General features: G+C 27.9%; 1 protein-coding gene and 1 non-coding gene across 2 annotated transcripts; both read right to left on the reverse strand.

Moving 5' to 3' along the window:
• Positions 1–3847: 3847 nt before the first annotated feature.
• Positions 3848–7301, reverse strand: LOC114402141 (probable serine/threonine-protein kinase PBL23). The gene is made up of 5 exons (XM_028364661.1): positions 6768–7301; positions 5920–6101; positions 5655–5844; positions 4882–5273; positions 3848–4462 (listed from the first exon to the last, which is right to left on the reverse strand). Exons 1-5 carry the CDS (start codon positions 6889–6891, stop codon positions 4211–4213), a joined length of 1140 nt encoding a protein of 379 aa, XP_028220462.1. The 5' UTR covers positions 6892–7301; the 3' UTR covers positions 3848–4210.
• Positions 7302–15230: 7929 nt separating this feature from the next.
• TRNAM-CAU lies at positions 15231–15302 on the reverse strand. Its single transcript has one exon. It is a non-coding gene; the product is annotated as a tRNA-Met (tRNA).
• Positions 15303–16894: the final 1592 nt, after the last annotated feature.

The raw sequence follows: 16894 nt of genomic DNA on the forward strand, positions 1-16894 counted from the left end.
TTCATCAAGTTCCGCGGTGGACAACAAAATGTTCTTGTAACTAAGTCATGTCTTAGAGAAAGCATACCTAATCCAAAAGGATTCAAGTGTGAAAGTGTAATATGTCATCCTTTCTAGGTCTACTATGGGTTATATACCAACATCGTATTTGAGATGAGTCATTTGACATCCAAGTCAATGAGTCTTAGGATGGTCAACCCAATAAAAATCCAATGATACAATTATCAATCAAACAAAACTTGTATAATAACCAGTTCAACAATCAATAACATAAATGGATAACAAAAGTTTCAACAATTAAACTTAAAGTGAAACAATAATTATTTTCAAGTTGAATAATAATCATCTAACTTAAAAATAAAAATAGTGCATAATACTTGCTTTCTAGTTTCAATGTCTAAACTTTAAAAAAAAAAAGTAAAACAACATTCATAACATTTGCTTTCAACCATGAAAACTTAGAAATTATCCAACACCAAAACACTAATTGCAACAATAATATAAAACCATAGAAACTTGAAAAAATATATCTCCAACAATAACAACATAACACAAAATCATCAATTGCCAATAATTGATTCTTGTATAAAATAAAGCATCACCAATTGCAATAAAATACAATCACTTGCATTTAAAAAATAAATATAATTTATAAAATATATCATACCATATTAAGCAAATTATAAAAAAAAATTACTAGATCAATTCCATTTGGTTTGATTCAATTTTCGCATATCAAACTGCAAACTGAACCAAATCGTGCGATTTAAAAAAACAAACAAATCAAACTAATGATCATAAATTTTTCTCCAATTTTTTTGGGATCATTTTTGGTGTTAGTTGGGTCCAATTCGATTCCGAATTTTTGGGATCATTTTCGGTGTTAGTTGGGTCCAATTCGATTCCAAACATCCCTACTAAATATATCACTTCTTAAGATTCACTAAGATATAAAATAAGACAAACATATTAGTATATGATTAGATTAAGTGATACTGATACCCAAATACTCTAACTAGAAGGGGTATTAAAAGAACAGGGGAGAAAAAACGTAAAGTACTTTTTTCCATCTTTATATATGATTAAAAAAAATTCATATTAATAAAAATAAAGAAGTCTTGAAGGAAAAATAATATGTAATTATAAATATTGTAATTAATGTAATTAGAATAAGTGCATATTCTGATTTAAAATAATTAAATTATTTTTATTTAAAAAATAAAAAAATCTAAAAAATTATGCTCAAATATATAAGAATTTCTTCCAAGATTTCTTCACTTTTATTAATATAAAGATGAAAAATATTCAATATGACAATAAATGAATAATAAGTGAATCTTCTTATCAATTAAAATCACAGTCAAGTTTAACTTAAGTAATTTTCAAATAATTAGATAGAAAATAACTATTATAGAAAGAAAATTAAAACATTTTGAAAATTTGGAATCAATTATTCCTTTAAAAGTAATTAAAATAAGTTAAATTATAAAAATCCATTTTCATAATCAACAATTTAAGTTTAAATTAAAATATCAATAATGATTTTATGAAAAAATATGGTATGCATTGTTCATGTAAAAGAGTTTACTTATATCATTTAATAATAAATCAGAATATATAATATATTAATAAATTTTCTAAAACTTAGATTATTTATTTAGAATCATTATTTTAAATTTTAACTTTTATAACTCTCTTTTTTATTACAAAAATGTTTTACAGCTCTTAAACAATAATTGTAAATTAAAATATCATGAACTTTATAATTTTAAAATATAATAGTGATCGAACTTTTTACTTTTTAGCTATTATTATTTTGTTTTTCTTTAGAATAACAATTATTTTGTTTGAACTTGCTTAATTCTTTAATTAATACTTTTTAGATAAGTTTTATAAAAATACATTATTGTTTCCTTTTTTGCTGTATAAGTACACTTAACTTTAAATATGTCAAAGTGAGTTAAAAGTTCAAGTTAACCCATTTAATATTAATCCACCAAAACATATTAGGTTACATAATTTAGCCTTTTCAGGATGTGTTTAAAAACACACTGAAATCACGTTTAACGGAAAAATTTAGTGTTCTGATGCAAAAATTTCAAAGCAACCTACGAATTGCTTTTACGTTGCACGTTGCCTTCGACAATTTTACAAACACACATTCAATCCACATAATCCAACCTAAATAACTCATCAGCCAATGAGTTAGTGAGGAGGGCTAGATTAGGTTGAGCTATTGGGTTAAGACTTAAGATTGCTTTTGTTAAATGTTTTTGTATTAATAGTTAAATTTTGTTTTGTTCGATATAATACTTTGCAGAATATTATAAATTTTATGATGTTTTTTTGTTGTTTTATTCTATATTTATTTAACTCAAAATGGGAATTAGAAGTCTAAAAAGAAAAAAAAATGGATTTGATTGTATTTACATAATTTATCGGAGAGCAATTATTTCAAGTTAATTTTGTGAGATATCATTCTTATGATTGTAACATTATCATCTACTTTTTATAATATTTTATTATTATTATTATTATTATTATTATTATTATTTAATTTTAACGGATCAATTTAACCAGCAACTCATAGTAAAAATTGAATTAGGATGTGGTTTTGAATTCATCTCAAAATCAATCCAACTCAACTTGATGCATTTTTTGGGCAAACTGATGATAAATTGGGTTAGGTTAGCCCATTTTAGCATCTTCATTGATTCTTAATCATGTAACTCTAAAAAAATAAGTTTAATTATAACATATTTACTTACCATTTAATTTTTTTCTAAAACAAATAAAGTTGTTTGATTTTTTAAAGCTTAATTACATAATTTATCACTCAAACTATCATTGTTTCATAAATTTTATCACCCAAATTTTTTTAGCATTTTATTATCTTGTTTTTTCACACATCTTACTATTCATGTTTTTTTTTTCACATTTTATCATAATATTTCTAACAAAACAACATTGTTTTGAAAAAAAAGTCATGTTTTAGAGACACATCAACACTTTTGTTCACATTTAATGAATCAGTAAAATACACAGGAATTAAAAAATAACATAAATTGTTGAATTAAGTATTATTTAAACTGTTTTTGTTTTTGGGACAGAATACATTTAATGAATCAATAAAATGTTTAGAAACTAAAAAATATGATGATAAAATGCATGAAAAGTAAAAGACTTGAAGTACTGTGAAAAAGAAGGTCCTATTTATAAATTTATAAATACATCTGAGTTGACGGATAAATAATATAAAGATTATAAGGTACTATATAACATAATTTGAGAAAAATATTGAATTATGTAGCCTATTCCTAAACTGTTGTGTAATCTATATTATTTATTTTCAATGTTGTTTTGCTTATGTAATGTTTATTTTTGCATATTTTTAATAAAATTTAATTGAAAGAATTGATTGTGTTTTTCAATAAATTATTTCATCAAAAGTTAAGTTAAAATAAATTGTTATATTTTCAATATATTTTTCATTGTCTCAATGTTAAGAATTTTAAAATAAAAATACATATTCGTAGGAAAACTTTTTTTTTTTTTTACTGAATGTAGGAAAACTTATAAAACTCATTTATGTTTTTTTAATTGTACCACTTTATTGTAACAATTATTTTTCACTTATTTTAATGGATATAAGAACAATAAATAAGAATAAGTTGTTGTAAACTTCCATCTTCTCATAGATAAAATAAAAGAACAACACAAATCAAGTTATAGGATAGTTTTTTATATTATATATTATTTGATGGATAGTAAATAAAACAAACAAAATAATTAAAAATTTACTGAAATTTATTTTTTAATATTAAATTATCTAAATACAATCTATATAATTATCAGAGCATCATAGAGCCCTACGCCATCTTCATTCAACCCTTCATTACACTGTATCCTGAAATGGGTGAATTTTCAGACATTACAAGTGTATTGCCCCATGTAACAGTATTGATTAGAGAATCTCAAAGAGTAGGCAATTATGAATCTGGTAACAATCTTGTCATTCTATTATCAATATCTAATACTACTAATCAATAAATCTTGAACATACAAAAGTATGTAATTCTTTTGATTTTCATAATGATACCAAGTGCCATCATGATGAAATTTTATAGAATGATTCTCAAACTTCATTAGCAGCTGCTTTTTCATTCATTGTCCTTTTGTGTAATCCTCAACTGTTTTCAGGTTCGTTTTGTCAACTGCATTCCCCATGCTCGAAAAAAGAATCTTTTGAACGTTGTTGTCTTCCCACTTGTATATGCCTCTTTGCTAAAACATCAAGAGCTGTAACTACGTCACTAATCAAAGGTCTGGTATCAGCTTCCTCCTGAATACACATTGCTGCAACTGCTAGGGCTTGGTGTAGACCCTTTGTTGGGTAGTTCCCTTTCAGCAATGGATCAGCCATTGATGAAAATTTCCTTCTGTCTTTGAATAGGGGTTGTGCCTGAAAAGAAGAAACATTATGAATGTCAATTGCTGAACATTTGTGCATATTATTGGTCTAAGCTTAAATTTTTGGGCTAGTTTTCATATTGATTAGAGGGTAGAATAATGTGTTTTAGTTCCCTCAATTTTCGTTCAAAGTTAGTCTTATCTATATTTTAAAAATCATGATTTTGATCTTTGTATTTTTTATAATCATCTCTCTTTATGGAACATATGATACTAGAGTCAAAGACGAAATTCACCAATTATATAAAATACGATGATCAAAATTATTTTTTTTAAAATATAGGGATTAAAACCTCCAACAAAAATTAAGGGACTTGTGACACATTTTACCCTTGGATTAGATTATAAATCCAGAAATTTTATGCCAGAGAAATATGATTTTAGGCACATAATAAAAGATTCATGACATACCCAAGTGACTAAGTTTTGCTCTTCAGATGGTCTTGACTGATCAATTGCTCTTCTTCCTGTGATCATCTCTAGAAACACTACTCCAAAGCTATATATATCTGATTTTGTAGTCAATTGACCTGTTGAGGCATACTCAGGCGCACAATATCCATAAGTTCCCATCACCCTGGTAGATACATGAGTTTTATCACCAGTTGGACCAAGCTTTGCAAGTCCAAAATCAGAGAGCTTTGGATTGAAGTTTTCATCTAATAGTATGTTTGATGCTTTGAAATCACGGTATATCACAGGCGGATTTGCGACTTCATGTAAATATTCAAGTCCTTTAGCTGCACCTGCTGCAATGTTCATTCTTGTACGCCAATCCAAAGGCTTTCTGTCCGGAGGTAGTTCTGACAATCATTTTTCTTTTGTTGTTGGTCAGATAACATTTAACATGCTTATCACAAAAACAAAAACTAAAAAACACTAGGGTAATGTTTTGAAAAGGGGAACTTCCATGGTGCCAGTCTTGCAGAGATATTTGGTTTCTCACACAAATGGAAAGATAACACATAATCTACTTAAAACCATCTGTATGCAAGTTTTACTTATGTTGTAACTAATAAGTAATAACCATGATGATCCAATGAACTCATATGGTCACACTGCCACCACAGACTACACTTAGTTTATTGCATTTATTCAAGTTTGATACTCAAATTGGATGTTACTCTCATTTTTATCCGTGATGTATTGCATTAGAAGACATGGTGTAAGAAGCATTTACTTACCAAGAAGGTGATCTTCTAAAGAGCCATTCGCCATGTACTCGTATACCAAAATCCTTTGCTCACCGTCTGCGCAATACCCTACCAAATTGACAAGGTTAGGGTGATGCAAGAGACTCAAAATCAAAACCTCTACAAGAAATTCCCTGTTTCCTTGGAATCCATTCCTATTAAGTTTCTTCACAGCAACAACCTGCATGAAAGTAACACAGCATTTAGAAGTTTATTCTTAGCATAATAATCAATTAGATGTGAGTTGAACTTATACCTGATTTATGTTTTTGAGGCGTCCTTTGTATACCCTTCCAAAGCCTCCTTCCCCAATCATATTGTCAGGGTGAAAGTTCCGAGTTGCAACACATAGCTCGTGATAAGAAAAAGTCTGAGAGGTAATATTCCCTTTCCCAATTTTTGCTATTTCTTCTTCTATGTACCTCCGTTTGCTGGTACCTACAAGATAAAATTGTTCAAGTTTTAAGCATTGGTATTCATCATTGAGAGAGGAAAATGTCTGAGAAGCCTGAAATCCACTCACTATATAGGGCTCTATAAGACCACTTTGCACTTTTAGCTTAGCAATCTATTGTCCAAACTCTAGAGGTTGACAATTGAGACGCAAATATTGAGGTAGAGAGCAAGAGATCCTTAGGTTTATGATACCCTAATGGGTAAGGATAAGACTCATATCTCATAAGGATGTGAGTTTGAATCTTGTTGTCAATTGTGAAGACCTCATTGATACATAATCTGTAAGAACTTGGTGGCACAAATTGCTTCTAAACATGTTATCAAGAAGCTAAGAACAGCTAAGTATTGAACTAAGAAGGGAGCCTAAAGAGATGCACAGGATTTGTATGTACTGCGGCATTTCACATCGTTGTGGCTTGATAATAATTGATGCAACACTAACAAAGTTGATGAAGCCTATTGTGATGGTGCAAACCTTTCATAGATTTCAATTTTAGGATCTCATGTTGAGACAAATAAGATTGTGCTAGAGGAAAATAATTTGTAGCGGAAACAACATTAAATTCTAGATATGAGACATTAAATTAAAAAATGTTGGCCTGAAAATCGACACAATGAGAAAATTAGCATTGGAGCTAGGAAAAATACCAGATTTAAAACACAAGCTGGCTAACGATGGCAGAGCTTTTGCGTGATGGTAGTTCTTACTGCTCCTTTTCAATGGGCTCTTGTCTATCTTCTCTTGTGACGTGCAACATGAAAAGAAACTCATCTTCCACTCCTAAATATTTGATCTAACCAAACCCACATTTACAGAATTGCAAAATTCATGCATCTGTTTTTTTTTTTCAAATCTGTCTCTAAGCATGCAAAAATGTTAGCCAATGATCCAATGCATGTAATATTAGACCCTCCAGAAGCGGCTTAAAATCAATTTAGGAAATTTTCCATTGAAAAATTGGCCCAGCAGAAACCAAATTGATCCTGAGTTCTACCTTCACAGAAATTTTCCAATATGGCAAGGTTACTTTTCCTTCATTGTTATTCAAAGGCCATAGTTAGGAAAAGAAATGATGACTTTGTCGAATATGCCAATCCAAAAATGACCGTTAGGGAGTCACTCATCTTTAATATCATTATCTAAAGTTCCTCACTATAGGATTTCATTAAGTGTTCTCTCTAAGGTTGCACTTTATTATGCCAACCAAAATGGAGGATCACTCCTTTATGAAACCAGTCAAGTATAAATTATGACAACTATTTTATATGGACAGCTTATATCTACTTTGTCTCCTTCCCATCTACCTCAGTTATATTCTGTTTAATTAAGCGTGTACCTAATTTTGTGTATGATATATATAATACTTCTTTAAACTTTTTGAATGATAATAAACTCACTAAAATGATTTGATGAGACATCAATTTTTTCTTCTTCTAAATTTTGGGCCTTTACTTAAATGTTCATTAATATACCAATGTATTTAATGGTGCTTAGGTGGAATATTATAAGTTTTTTTTTGTTGGATAGTGGAATATTATATGTAGTATATCACATTTTAAATTATAATTTTCCATCATCTACATATTTTTATTCCTGAGTTATACAAAAAAATAGAAGGATTTTTTTTTCTGTTTGATTAAATGATTTTTTTTGTACTCTTATTAAACAAAAAATATATTTCTAACATTACTAGAAGGTTGAGAAAAAGAGGAGGAAAAAATAGCAACCCTCTTTTTAGTCTTGTGAAGATTAGTGTGTTATTATGCTGATCCTTCAAAGATTATTAAAATTAAAAGGAAAAAAGGACTCACTCTGTACAAGTTCCAAAGACAAGGAACAAATAAAAAGCCAATCTTACAATCAGGAAAATTAAAAGTTCAATCAAAGTTGATGTTGTAATAAAAATCACAGATCCCAGAGTATATATTCTATTTAAAACTTATAGTCCAAAATCAAAATTAAACTATTTGGAAATAATATGATATACTATTAAACATGTGATATGTCGAAATTTGAAGTTACATTTTGCTAAGCACGTCATTTTGGGACTATGGTTAATGACCAAAATAAAAATGAAATCGTTTCTAAGGAGAGGGGGAGATGTTTTCGTGAACTCCATTACCGTTTACTTTTTTTTTTCTCTCACTTCTATTTCTATACAACTATAGTCTATATATATAAGTATGGCTCTCAAGTTTTCTCCTCCTTCATTCTCCTCAAAATCTTTCTCTTCCAACTAAACTAAAATAAACAAAGAGATGATGTTCGATTGTGATTACTTCCAAAAAATATTAATAATATGTCAGAAATTAAATAAAAAGTAAATATGTGATTTGACTAATACCCTGCTATTGCCAATTTAACTAAGTCACTTGCGTTAATCTTTGTATGTACCTTTGCTACATGTTAATTACTCTTAAATTAGTTTGTTCTTTATTGTTGTTGAATCTCTTTCCTTTGTGTTTCTCTAATAGTCAAACTTTGAAAGAACTTAGTAAAATCTCTATCTTCTTTTTGAATTGTAATACTTATCCAATGATAAAATTTAAAGGTTTCTCTAAAGTGAAGAAAAATATAATTTATGGGATGTATTGGATTAAAATTTTAAAAGATTATTTTAGCATAAAAATGTTTTGTATATTTTTAAAATTATATCAGACTTATTAGATTTTTTTATAAGATTTTTATGATAGTCTAGAAGAATAAGAGAAATATTATGATTAACCTTATCACATTAGACAAATATTAATTTAATTTAGAAAACAAGCAGAAAAATACCGAGGGAATGAATATATTTAACATTTTTTATTCTAAAAGAATAAGAGAAACATAGATGACACATGAATCTTGAAGAATATTAAGTATATGTATGATAAGAAAAAAAAAGTATGGTAAACAATAGAATAAAAAAGAAAAGAGTCTAACAAAATCTTAAGAGTTTGGATGAGATTGTTTGATAGATGTTTTATACTAAAAAGTTTCATGAAATCCATCAAAAATTTTCTTAAAAAACAATCCATTAAAATTTGTATATTTTTAATATCAAAAGACTTTTTATAAGTTGTAAAAAATCTTAATTAAATATTACTAATTTTTTTTTATTTTCTTTAAAAAATCTTTAAAGTCTTAATTGAATACCACAAAATTTATTTATATCATTTAAAAATCTTAATTAAATACCACAAGCCTTTTTGATAAAAAAAAAAAATCTTTTAAAATCTTAATCCAATACACCCCTTAAATAATTAAATACATTCACAAGATAAGAAACATCCCGTTTAAGTTAATTTTTAACTTATAAGAGCTTTCAATTAATGTAATATCTTGCTACAAGTTTTTTGAGACAGAAATGCTGAATTTCTAAGTTTATAAGCATTAAAAGAAAATAAATAAGAATGTTTTTTAAAGAAGTTGAAGTATAAGTAATTTTAATTTTATAAAAAAAAACTCATTTTACCTCATTAATTTATTTTATTTCTTCTTTTACAAGTATCAATTCAAAAACTAAATTAAATTAAAGATAACATTTGCTCATTTTGCTTTCTGGCATACGACTCTTTACCAACAAGGGTTGCAATGATTTTTTTCCCCATTATTATTCATAACCAAAAGCTTCATCTTTTGATTTGAACTGTTCACCAAAAAAAATCTTTTGATTTGAACTGATGTAACCAAAAGCAATAAAACCTAGCTAGCTCCAATTAAAGGATCTAAAATCGACAATAATCAGAAGATAAGTTCAGCAATCTGTTCTTAGATTAGTGAAAGCTTGCCCTAATAAAAGTTTCTAGGTATTTAGATCACCTACTGAAACAGAAGCTGTAAATGCTACGGGATCAGGAAATTAACATGGGGAAAAAATAGAATTAAATCGCACAAAGCCATCGTGATAAATTTTGAGGTCTTTCATTAACATGCAACTTTTTTTAGGAACCCTTCACCTGCCTCAAACTGTATTGAATAATGTCTTTATGTACAATTAAATTCAATGGTAACCATTAAGAATAAGTGCAAAGGGGGGACCATACCATATAGTAGTAAACCAAAACCAAGCAAAAAGGGAAATGCGATCATATTCATCTATATATGAACATCAACTTCTGTCCTAAAATATAGCACTATGTGGAGCTTAAATGTGGAACAATTGGTGGACTGTGGACATCTATTTGCCATGCATGCACATACACATTTATATAAGCCCAAAACATAATTAAAAAAATGATTTAGGAATATGAACCGGAACGACAATACTTCTGAAAAGTGCAATGCTAAGTAAATTAGGAGCCTTCAAAAGTAACATATATATAATAATGATACAAGGAATCCAATTATTACCCCAACTAAAAGGATTTCAATTTGCTGTGAGACGACTATGCTCACACGGAATTAGAAAAAATATGACCCCAATTAGTCATGTATATATACCTTCTAATTAATCTCTGCCAGGGACTTGACTTCTGTTAGATTTAATTGTTTTACAACGAGATTAAGCCATTGTGTTTTAATAAGATTAGCACTATTGGACTTTTTCCTGACAAACTCTAATTTCTTTATCTTACCATTGAATATAATGCTCACTCGTATATTGTATCGATTAAACTCTAAATTTTGGAGTAGAGAAGACTACGTACTTTTGTTATAGTAAATTGATTTTCAGTAGCATCTGTATCACACAAGGCTAGATAAATACCTTAAGTGGTAAATCAAAAAGAAAGATAAAAAAAAAAAAAAAACCAAAACTAAGCAATGGATACAATTTTGGTAGCCGCAAGGTCCCACATTATTTAAATTCAAGGTCACGGCTTATCTACAAACATTTTCTTTTCCTCTCTTCTCCGTTTCCTTCTTCTTGTTTGGTCCTAATAGCCGCAATGACACTCACATCAGCACCACCATTCTAAATCAAAATCCCCTTTTGTGTGTTGACCTAAATCAGAAACAATGACACGGTTCCGGCCCCATGGTCATGTGTGTGATGGTGGTGGTTTGAATTGTGGGAAAGAAGACCCGATGATGACCACCTGCAACATGCAAAAGAAGGAAAGGGAAGAAGAAAAGGAGAAGAGAAAAAGAAAATAGCACTGCCACCGGAAATCGTCTTTGCCAGAAAAGGAACCTTGTTCAGATGCAGAAATTCCATCCATGATAAAATGATACACTATGCCTCCAAAGCCTGCCACTACTGTGCCTACATCATTACCACCACCTCTTTTGCCTCCTCCACCTCCTGGTAGTATACATTTATCATGGTTGCCAAATGAGAATGCATTACATTTGATTATAAGGTTAAAACCTATGACTTGGTATGATTCTCCTAAACAAAAGCTTCTTAAACAGTAACATAATTTCTAAAATGCAGGTGTAGCTTCCTTTGAGTGTCTTCAATAGTAGTTGTGTTCTCATGCTGATTTTGTTTCCGTGGGAAATTTCTCATTCTAAAATTGTCAAAGCCTTGATGTTTCAGGAAAAGATTATTGATGAACTGGGTAATGAGATGGACAATACATCTAATCGTCTAGCTAGATTTTGTCCAAGTGAGTTTCTGCTTCGAGTTTTCATTATTGCATTAAAATGTATGATCTATTTGGCTGATTGTTGTGATTAATTAGTAATAATATATGGAGAAAATTTTTTAATGCTGAATGTGAAAGTTGAAGTGTGTCTTATTGTTTATGATATCAGAAATAAGTGACAATGGTCATGAAGAAGGCTAGTACAAAGGGCCATATCATGATGATATTGGGTTTGCTGGCGCTATTCATTTTCCTCTTTATCTTAGTTTTTTTCACCTAGTTATTGAGACAAACTTTGTCAACGCTCTAATGAAAAAAGATCTAAAGCTTTTGGAAAAATACAATATTATTGGAAGATTCAATGTTTAAAAAATGAATGGAGATCTCTTTGGTTTGTCAAAGGCAATAGAAAATTTTAATTATGATTAAAAGAAAAGCAATGTACTTGGAAATATCAAAAGGGAATTTTGTTTTATAATAATATTACTAATAATTTATAAACAATAAACCATCTCAATAGATAACGAGCAATGTAAGTTTTTTATTATATGACTTTTACTTATTATTAAAATTTATAAGTACAAATTAATATTTTTACTTATAGTTAAAAATTATAAATATAAGTTAATGACTTTTACCTACACATTGTAAATTGTAAGAATCATATATAGTGACAATCAAATATAGTTGTAAGTGAAAATAAATTTGTGGGTAAAACTTCTATTGACAGCCTATATAATTCATCATCATACATTCCCTCAAAGTTGATGGCCAAAATATATGCAGGACAAAGTTTTTAATATATTTATCTAAGCATTTTTAATATCTAGTGATAATTTTTGTCCTTATAAATAAGTGATTTTTATTGTAGTGCTTGTATATATATTCAGAGATGCACTACAAAATTTATGTTAAATGAAGTGGTGTTTGGAAACGTGGTAAATCGTGTAGAAAAAATTATGGTAGCCTTAAAAACGTGATGAGAGACCATAATTTTCTTAAATCACCACAAAATCAAACACTGAAAATTGATTTTAAAAAAACGTGACAGCGTTAACGTTACGTCGAATAATATAATATGTTTGGGTATGCACTAAACATATACAATGTTAAACGCATGTTTAGTTTAGAAATTAATTTTAAGAGATAATTGTTTAAAAATAATTATTCTAAAATAAAATAAATTAAATGCACACGTGAAATCATTATTTTGGCTATTGTATCTTGTCTTTCCAGTATTGCAGCATCATACACATATTGTATTTCGAAAAATTCATTCCATAATATAAATTTAGAATCCAAAATGGATTTTTCAAAATGTAACGTGAGATGAAGGATGCAGCAGTGGAAATGCAGCAAATAAATGTCCATTATTTCTATGTACAAGCTCACTACAGTGGCCATTTTCATATTTTTTGTTTTCCATTCAAAATTAAAATGGCAGTTTTCAGCCCAGTTTGTGTGTGGTACTGCTTGTTGTATTAGCAAGGTAAACTATAAAGTAAGGCTAAAAGATTCTTCAAATATATAGTAGTCAATTTTTTACCATTTCGAAAAGCAATATATATAATTAAAGGCATCTTCCTTTTGTGTCAGATAATGTAAGAGTTGTTATGACAAGTATTTTTCTAAGGCAAATTCAGTTTCATGGGTAAAATAAGATGTGTAGTGTGAGTTTATCTCAATTCGTTTTCAAATTTTTGTCAACTACTTATATATTTACAAATAAGACGTATAAACTCGCCTACGACGCACAGGTACGTACGTACACACAACTTACAGGGATCCAGATCCTCTGCACCATTTTTATGGTTGTTGGGTGAATCTTGCGGATGAGTATAAAAGCTAACGGAACCTAACAATTTTTCTACTTAATTACTTCATTTGTTTTATGTGCAGGAGTTGGCTCTACAAATGTGAATATAGGAAGTGCCCATCTCCAATAATAAAAATAAAAATATTATTTTCCATATATATCCATTAAATTTAGTAATAATTACTTTTTAATTAAACTATGTTTTTAATATACATAAATTTATATAAAAAAATTCATATATTTAATAAATATATATTTTGTTTATGAATATACTATACTTAATAATATTATAAAATTTAATATATATTATATTGAATAAATACAATAATTAAAACTATATCAGAAAACACCCTTATTTTTAAGGAATGATAAAAATAATAAAATGTTCATGTAGTAATATATATATATATATATATATATATATATATATATATATATATATATATATATATATATAATATTTTGTAATATTAATAAATTTAACTAATATATTATCATTATTAATAAATACAAAAATTAAGAGTAAAAAAGGGATATAAATTGTGTACTAAATCATTTTTAAATATCTTAGAATATAATATTGAAGCTGCAGCGTGAGAATAAGATCATATAGAAAGAATTAAAGAGGGAAATGGGGGGAAGAAGTAGAGTAACATGGCAGTAGTATATATAAAGAAGTATGAGGGAGGCCCCCCTAATCCTTTTCTCTTCATCCTCCTTTCAATGCTCATATGAACACAGTTTTCCTTCACGCACACTACTATAACGGTCACTCTTTTTCATTTCATTGTGTTTATGTCTAACATGTTGTGATCATTGCGATGTGTGTCTATTTTTTATGTGGTCAAAACTTGTTTTGGAAGCAACCTAGCAACAAATAAATCAGGATGCTGTCTAAAAAATGATCTAACTATATTGTAAATGGGCAACTTCTATGAAGAAATAACCGACTTGGAGATAACTAATATGGAATTAACCTAGAATCAAATAGATCGGAATGTGGCTTTAATCCCAACAATTGAGAAGCTTAGACTAACACCTAGGGGCCATGCTACTCAAAATGAATCACAATCAATGACACCTCCATCACATCTAATCACAGTTGGATAATTGATTTTCCTACCTTAGTGTGCGATATAAAAAACATATTGTTCTTATTGGACTTGGTGAGCACCGCCATTGGTAAAAGAATATGTAAATATTTTGAAATCTATCTTAATATTGTGTTTGCTATGATCCACGTGATGTGAAATAAAACATTATGCAATTTTTTTTAAAATGTAAGAAAAACTTATATTTTAATTTATGAATTATGAAACAGGAGAAAAGAAAAGGGGAGGGGGAAGGAAGTTAATTGATAAAATTTCTTCAACAAGAGTTAATTCATAAAAGGTTTAAACATATTTTTTTCCTCTAATTTAATTTTTTCATTTTTATTCCTCTAATTAGTCCTTACAAAATATAATTATTTTAAATATTTTAAATGATGTTTTTTCATTGTTCAATACATATTTTTTTAATGTTGAAAGTGTTTTAAAAAATACTGAAAATAACAGTCATATTTTACAAGAACTAAAATAAAAAAACTTATAGGAAAAAAATAAAAAAATAATAAATTACAAAAACAAAAAAAATATATTTTAAGCCTCGATAAAATATCTAATGTGAAAAATGTCATTCTTTTGAAATTAATGGGAAGACTATGATTGATTTGAAATAAATAAGAGAAAAATGAAGATATGACAGTTTAAAAAAAATAACACCGGAAGCCTTCTCCTTTTTATCAGAGCCTGGTTTCGATCCAGGGACCTGTGGGTTATGGGCCCACCACGCTTCCGCTGCGCCACTCTGATTTTTTATTGTCGTGTTACATATTATTTTAATTATTAGCATTTTTTCTTGCAGGGTGCTGTTTTTTTGTTTGATTGAAGATTTTGCATAATCGGTAATCACCAAGGCCCACGAATATTTTTTGTTTGAATCTTATTGGATGGCGTGGTTTTCCAAACTTTTTCGTTTTTCCGTCTACTAGCCAAACTCTTCACGACATCGTTGCCAAGAAAATATGTTCCTTGCACGATTAGCCAACATAGGAACAGGATTCAATAAACAGATAAAAAATGGCATAAAGGGAATATGCCAAACCTCAAGCTTCGAATAAATCCTAAATATTCTATTTATAATTAAAGAAATTATGCTTATCAAATAGTGGTGTTGAGCATTATTTGTAATTTATGGAAAGCTAGTTGTAGTTTAAATAAATAAAAAACTAAAATATATTTTCCATTCTCGTAAATATAAAAATGTTGAGACTTCATCCTATAAAAATTTTAGTATGTTTGGCAAATTAAAAATCTATTACTTTTTGACCCAAATATAGATTTAAATTATCTTTAATATGTTTTAATTAATTTTATCTTTTAAAATATTAAATAATAACTACTTATTAAGAAAATAAAATGTATTACTTTAAAATTTTGAATAATAATTTATTTAGATGGAAAATAAACTAATTAAAAAATTCAAATTGTATAAAATATCAAAATAAATATTAATTTTTCTTAATAAAAAATAGTTTCACGAGTTGTTCAGTTACCCTTTTTTATCATCTTATAGTTTTGCGGGTCAAAACGAAGTGGGATGAAGAGGATTATCTGGTTGAAAATTCTAACTTACCCCGTCTAATAAAAAAGGAGGTCAAAACAACAAGTTGACATGACCGGTCCAACTTATTTTGTCACCCATAAATTTTTTTATGCCCCAAAAAAGAAAAAATAGAAAGAACAACTAATGTATAAGGAACAAGACTCCCAAGCATCCCCTGTTAACTTAGACTTAACATTCAGTGGATTTGTTTAAACTTAACAAAAATAATTTTTACAAAAACATTTTTTTATATAAGTGTTTTTTAAGAAACAAATATGATTTACTTATTAAAACAAGTATAAAATTATTTTTTAAAACATAAGCAATATAGACAAATATATTAACAAACAAAGAGTTCCTTATTTTATTAAAATAAATATTTATTTTAACAAATAAGTTTAAGTAAATTAGTTCATTACCTGAACTTTAAAGGATTTTAATTATTTTTTAGTTAAATAAAGTGTTTGGATAAAAAAATTTAAAAAAAAATTGAAATTTCAATATTTTGTTAAGATATTTTAATTAACTTAAATATTAGGATTTCAAATTCTTTAAAAAATTAAAGAATTTGAAATTCTTTTTTAAACCTAAGACACAATCCACAGCGACTCCTTTCTTTCTTGCAATAATTCTTTCATTCTTTTCTCTTTCTCAATTGTGATTTCTCAATCTCTCTCTTTAAGAACTCTAACTTCTTCTCTAAAATATAATTTATCCGTCTCACGATATTAGTCTCTCTCACTCTCTCGTCTAAGGATTATATGACTTTTTCTTGTTCATATTTATTTCAATCTTATTT

The sequence above is a fragment of the Glycine soja genome, chromosome 2 (genome assembly GCF_004193775.1).
Source record: "Glycine soja cultivar W05 chromosome 2, ASM419377v2, whole genome shotgun sequence".
Lineage (NCBI taxonomy): Eukaryota > Viridiplantae > Streptophyta > Magnoliopsida > Fabales > Fabaceae > Glycine > Glycine soja.

Excerpts from the sequence above, each read along its gene's own strand:
- LOC114402141 (XM_028364661.1), bottom strand. The coding sequence starts at position 6,891 with ATGAGTTTCTTTTCATGTTGCACGTCACAAGAGAAGATAGACAAGAGC. Across the intron at positions 5,274-5,654 it reads TTTAGAAGATCACCTTCTTG|AACTACCTCCGGACAGAAAG; the intron begins GTAAGTAAATGC and ends AATGATTGTCAG. Across the intron at positions 4,463-4,881 it reads AGCAAAACTTAGTCACTTGG|GCACAACCCCTATTCAAAGA; the intron begins GTATGTCATGAA and ends TCTTCTTTTCAG.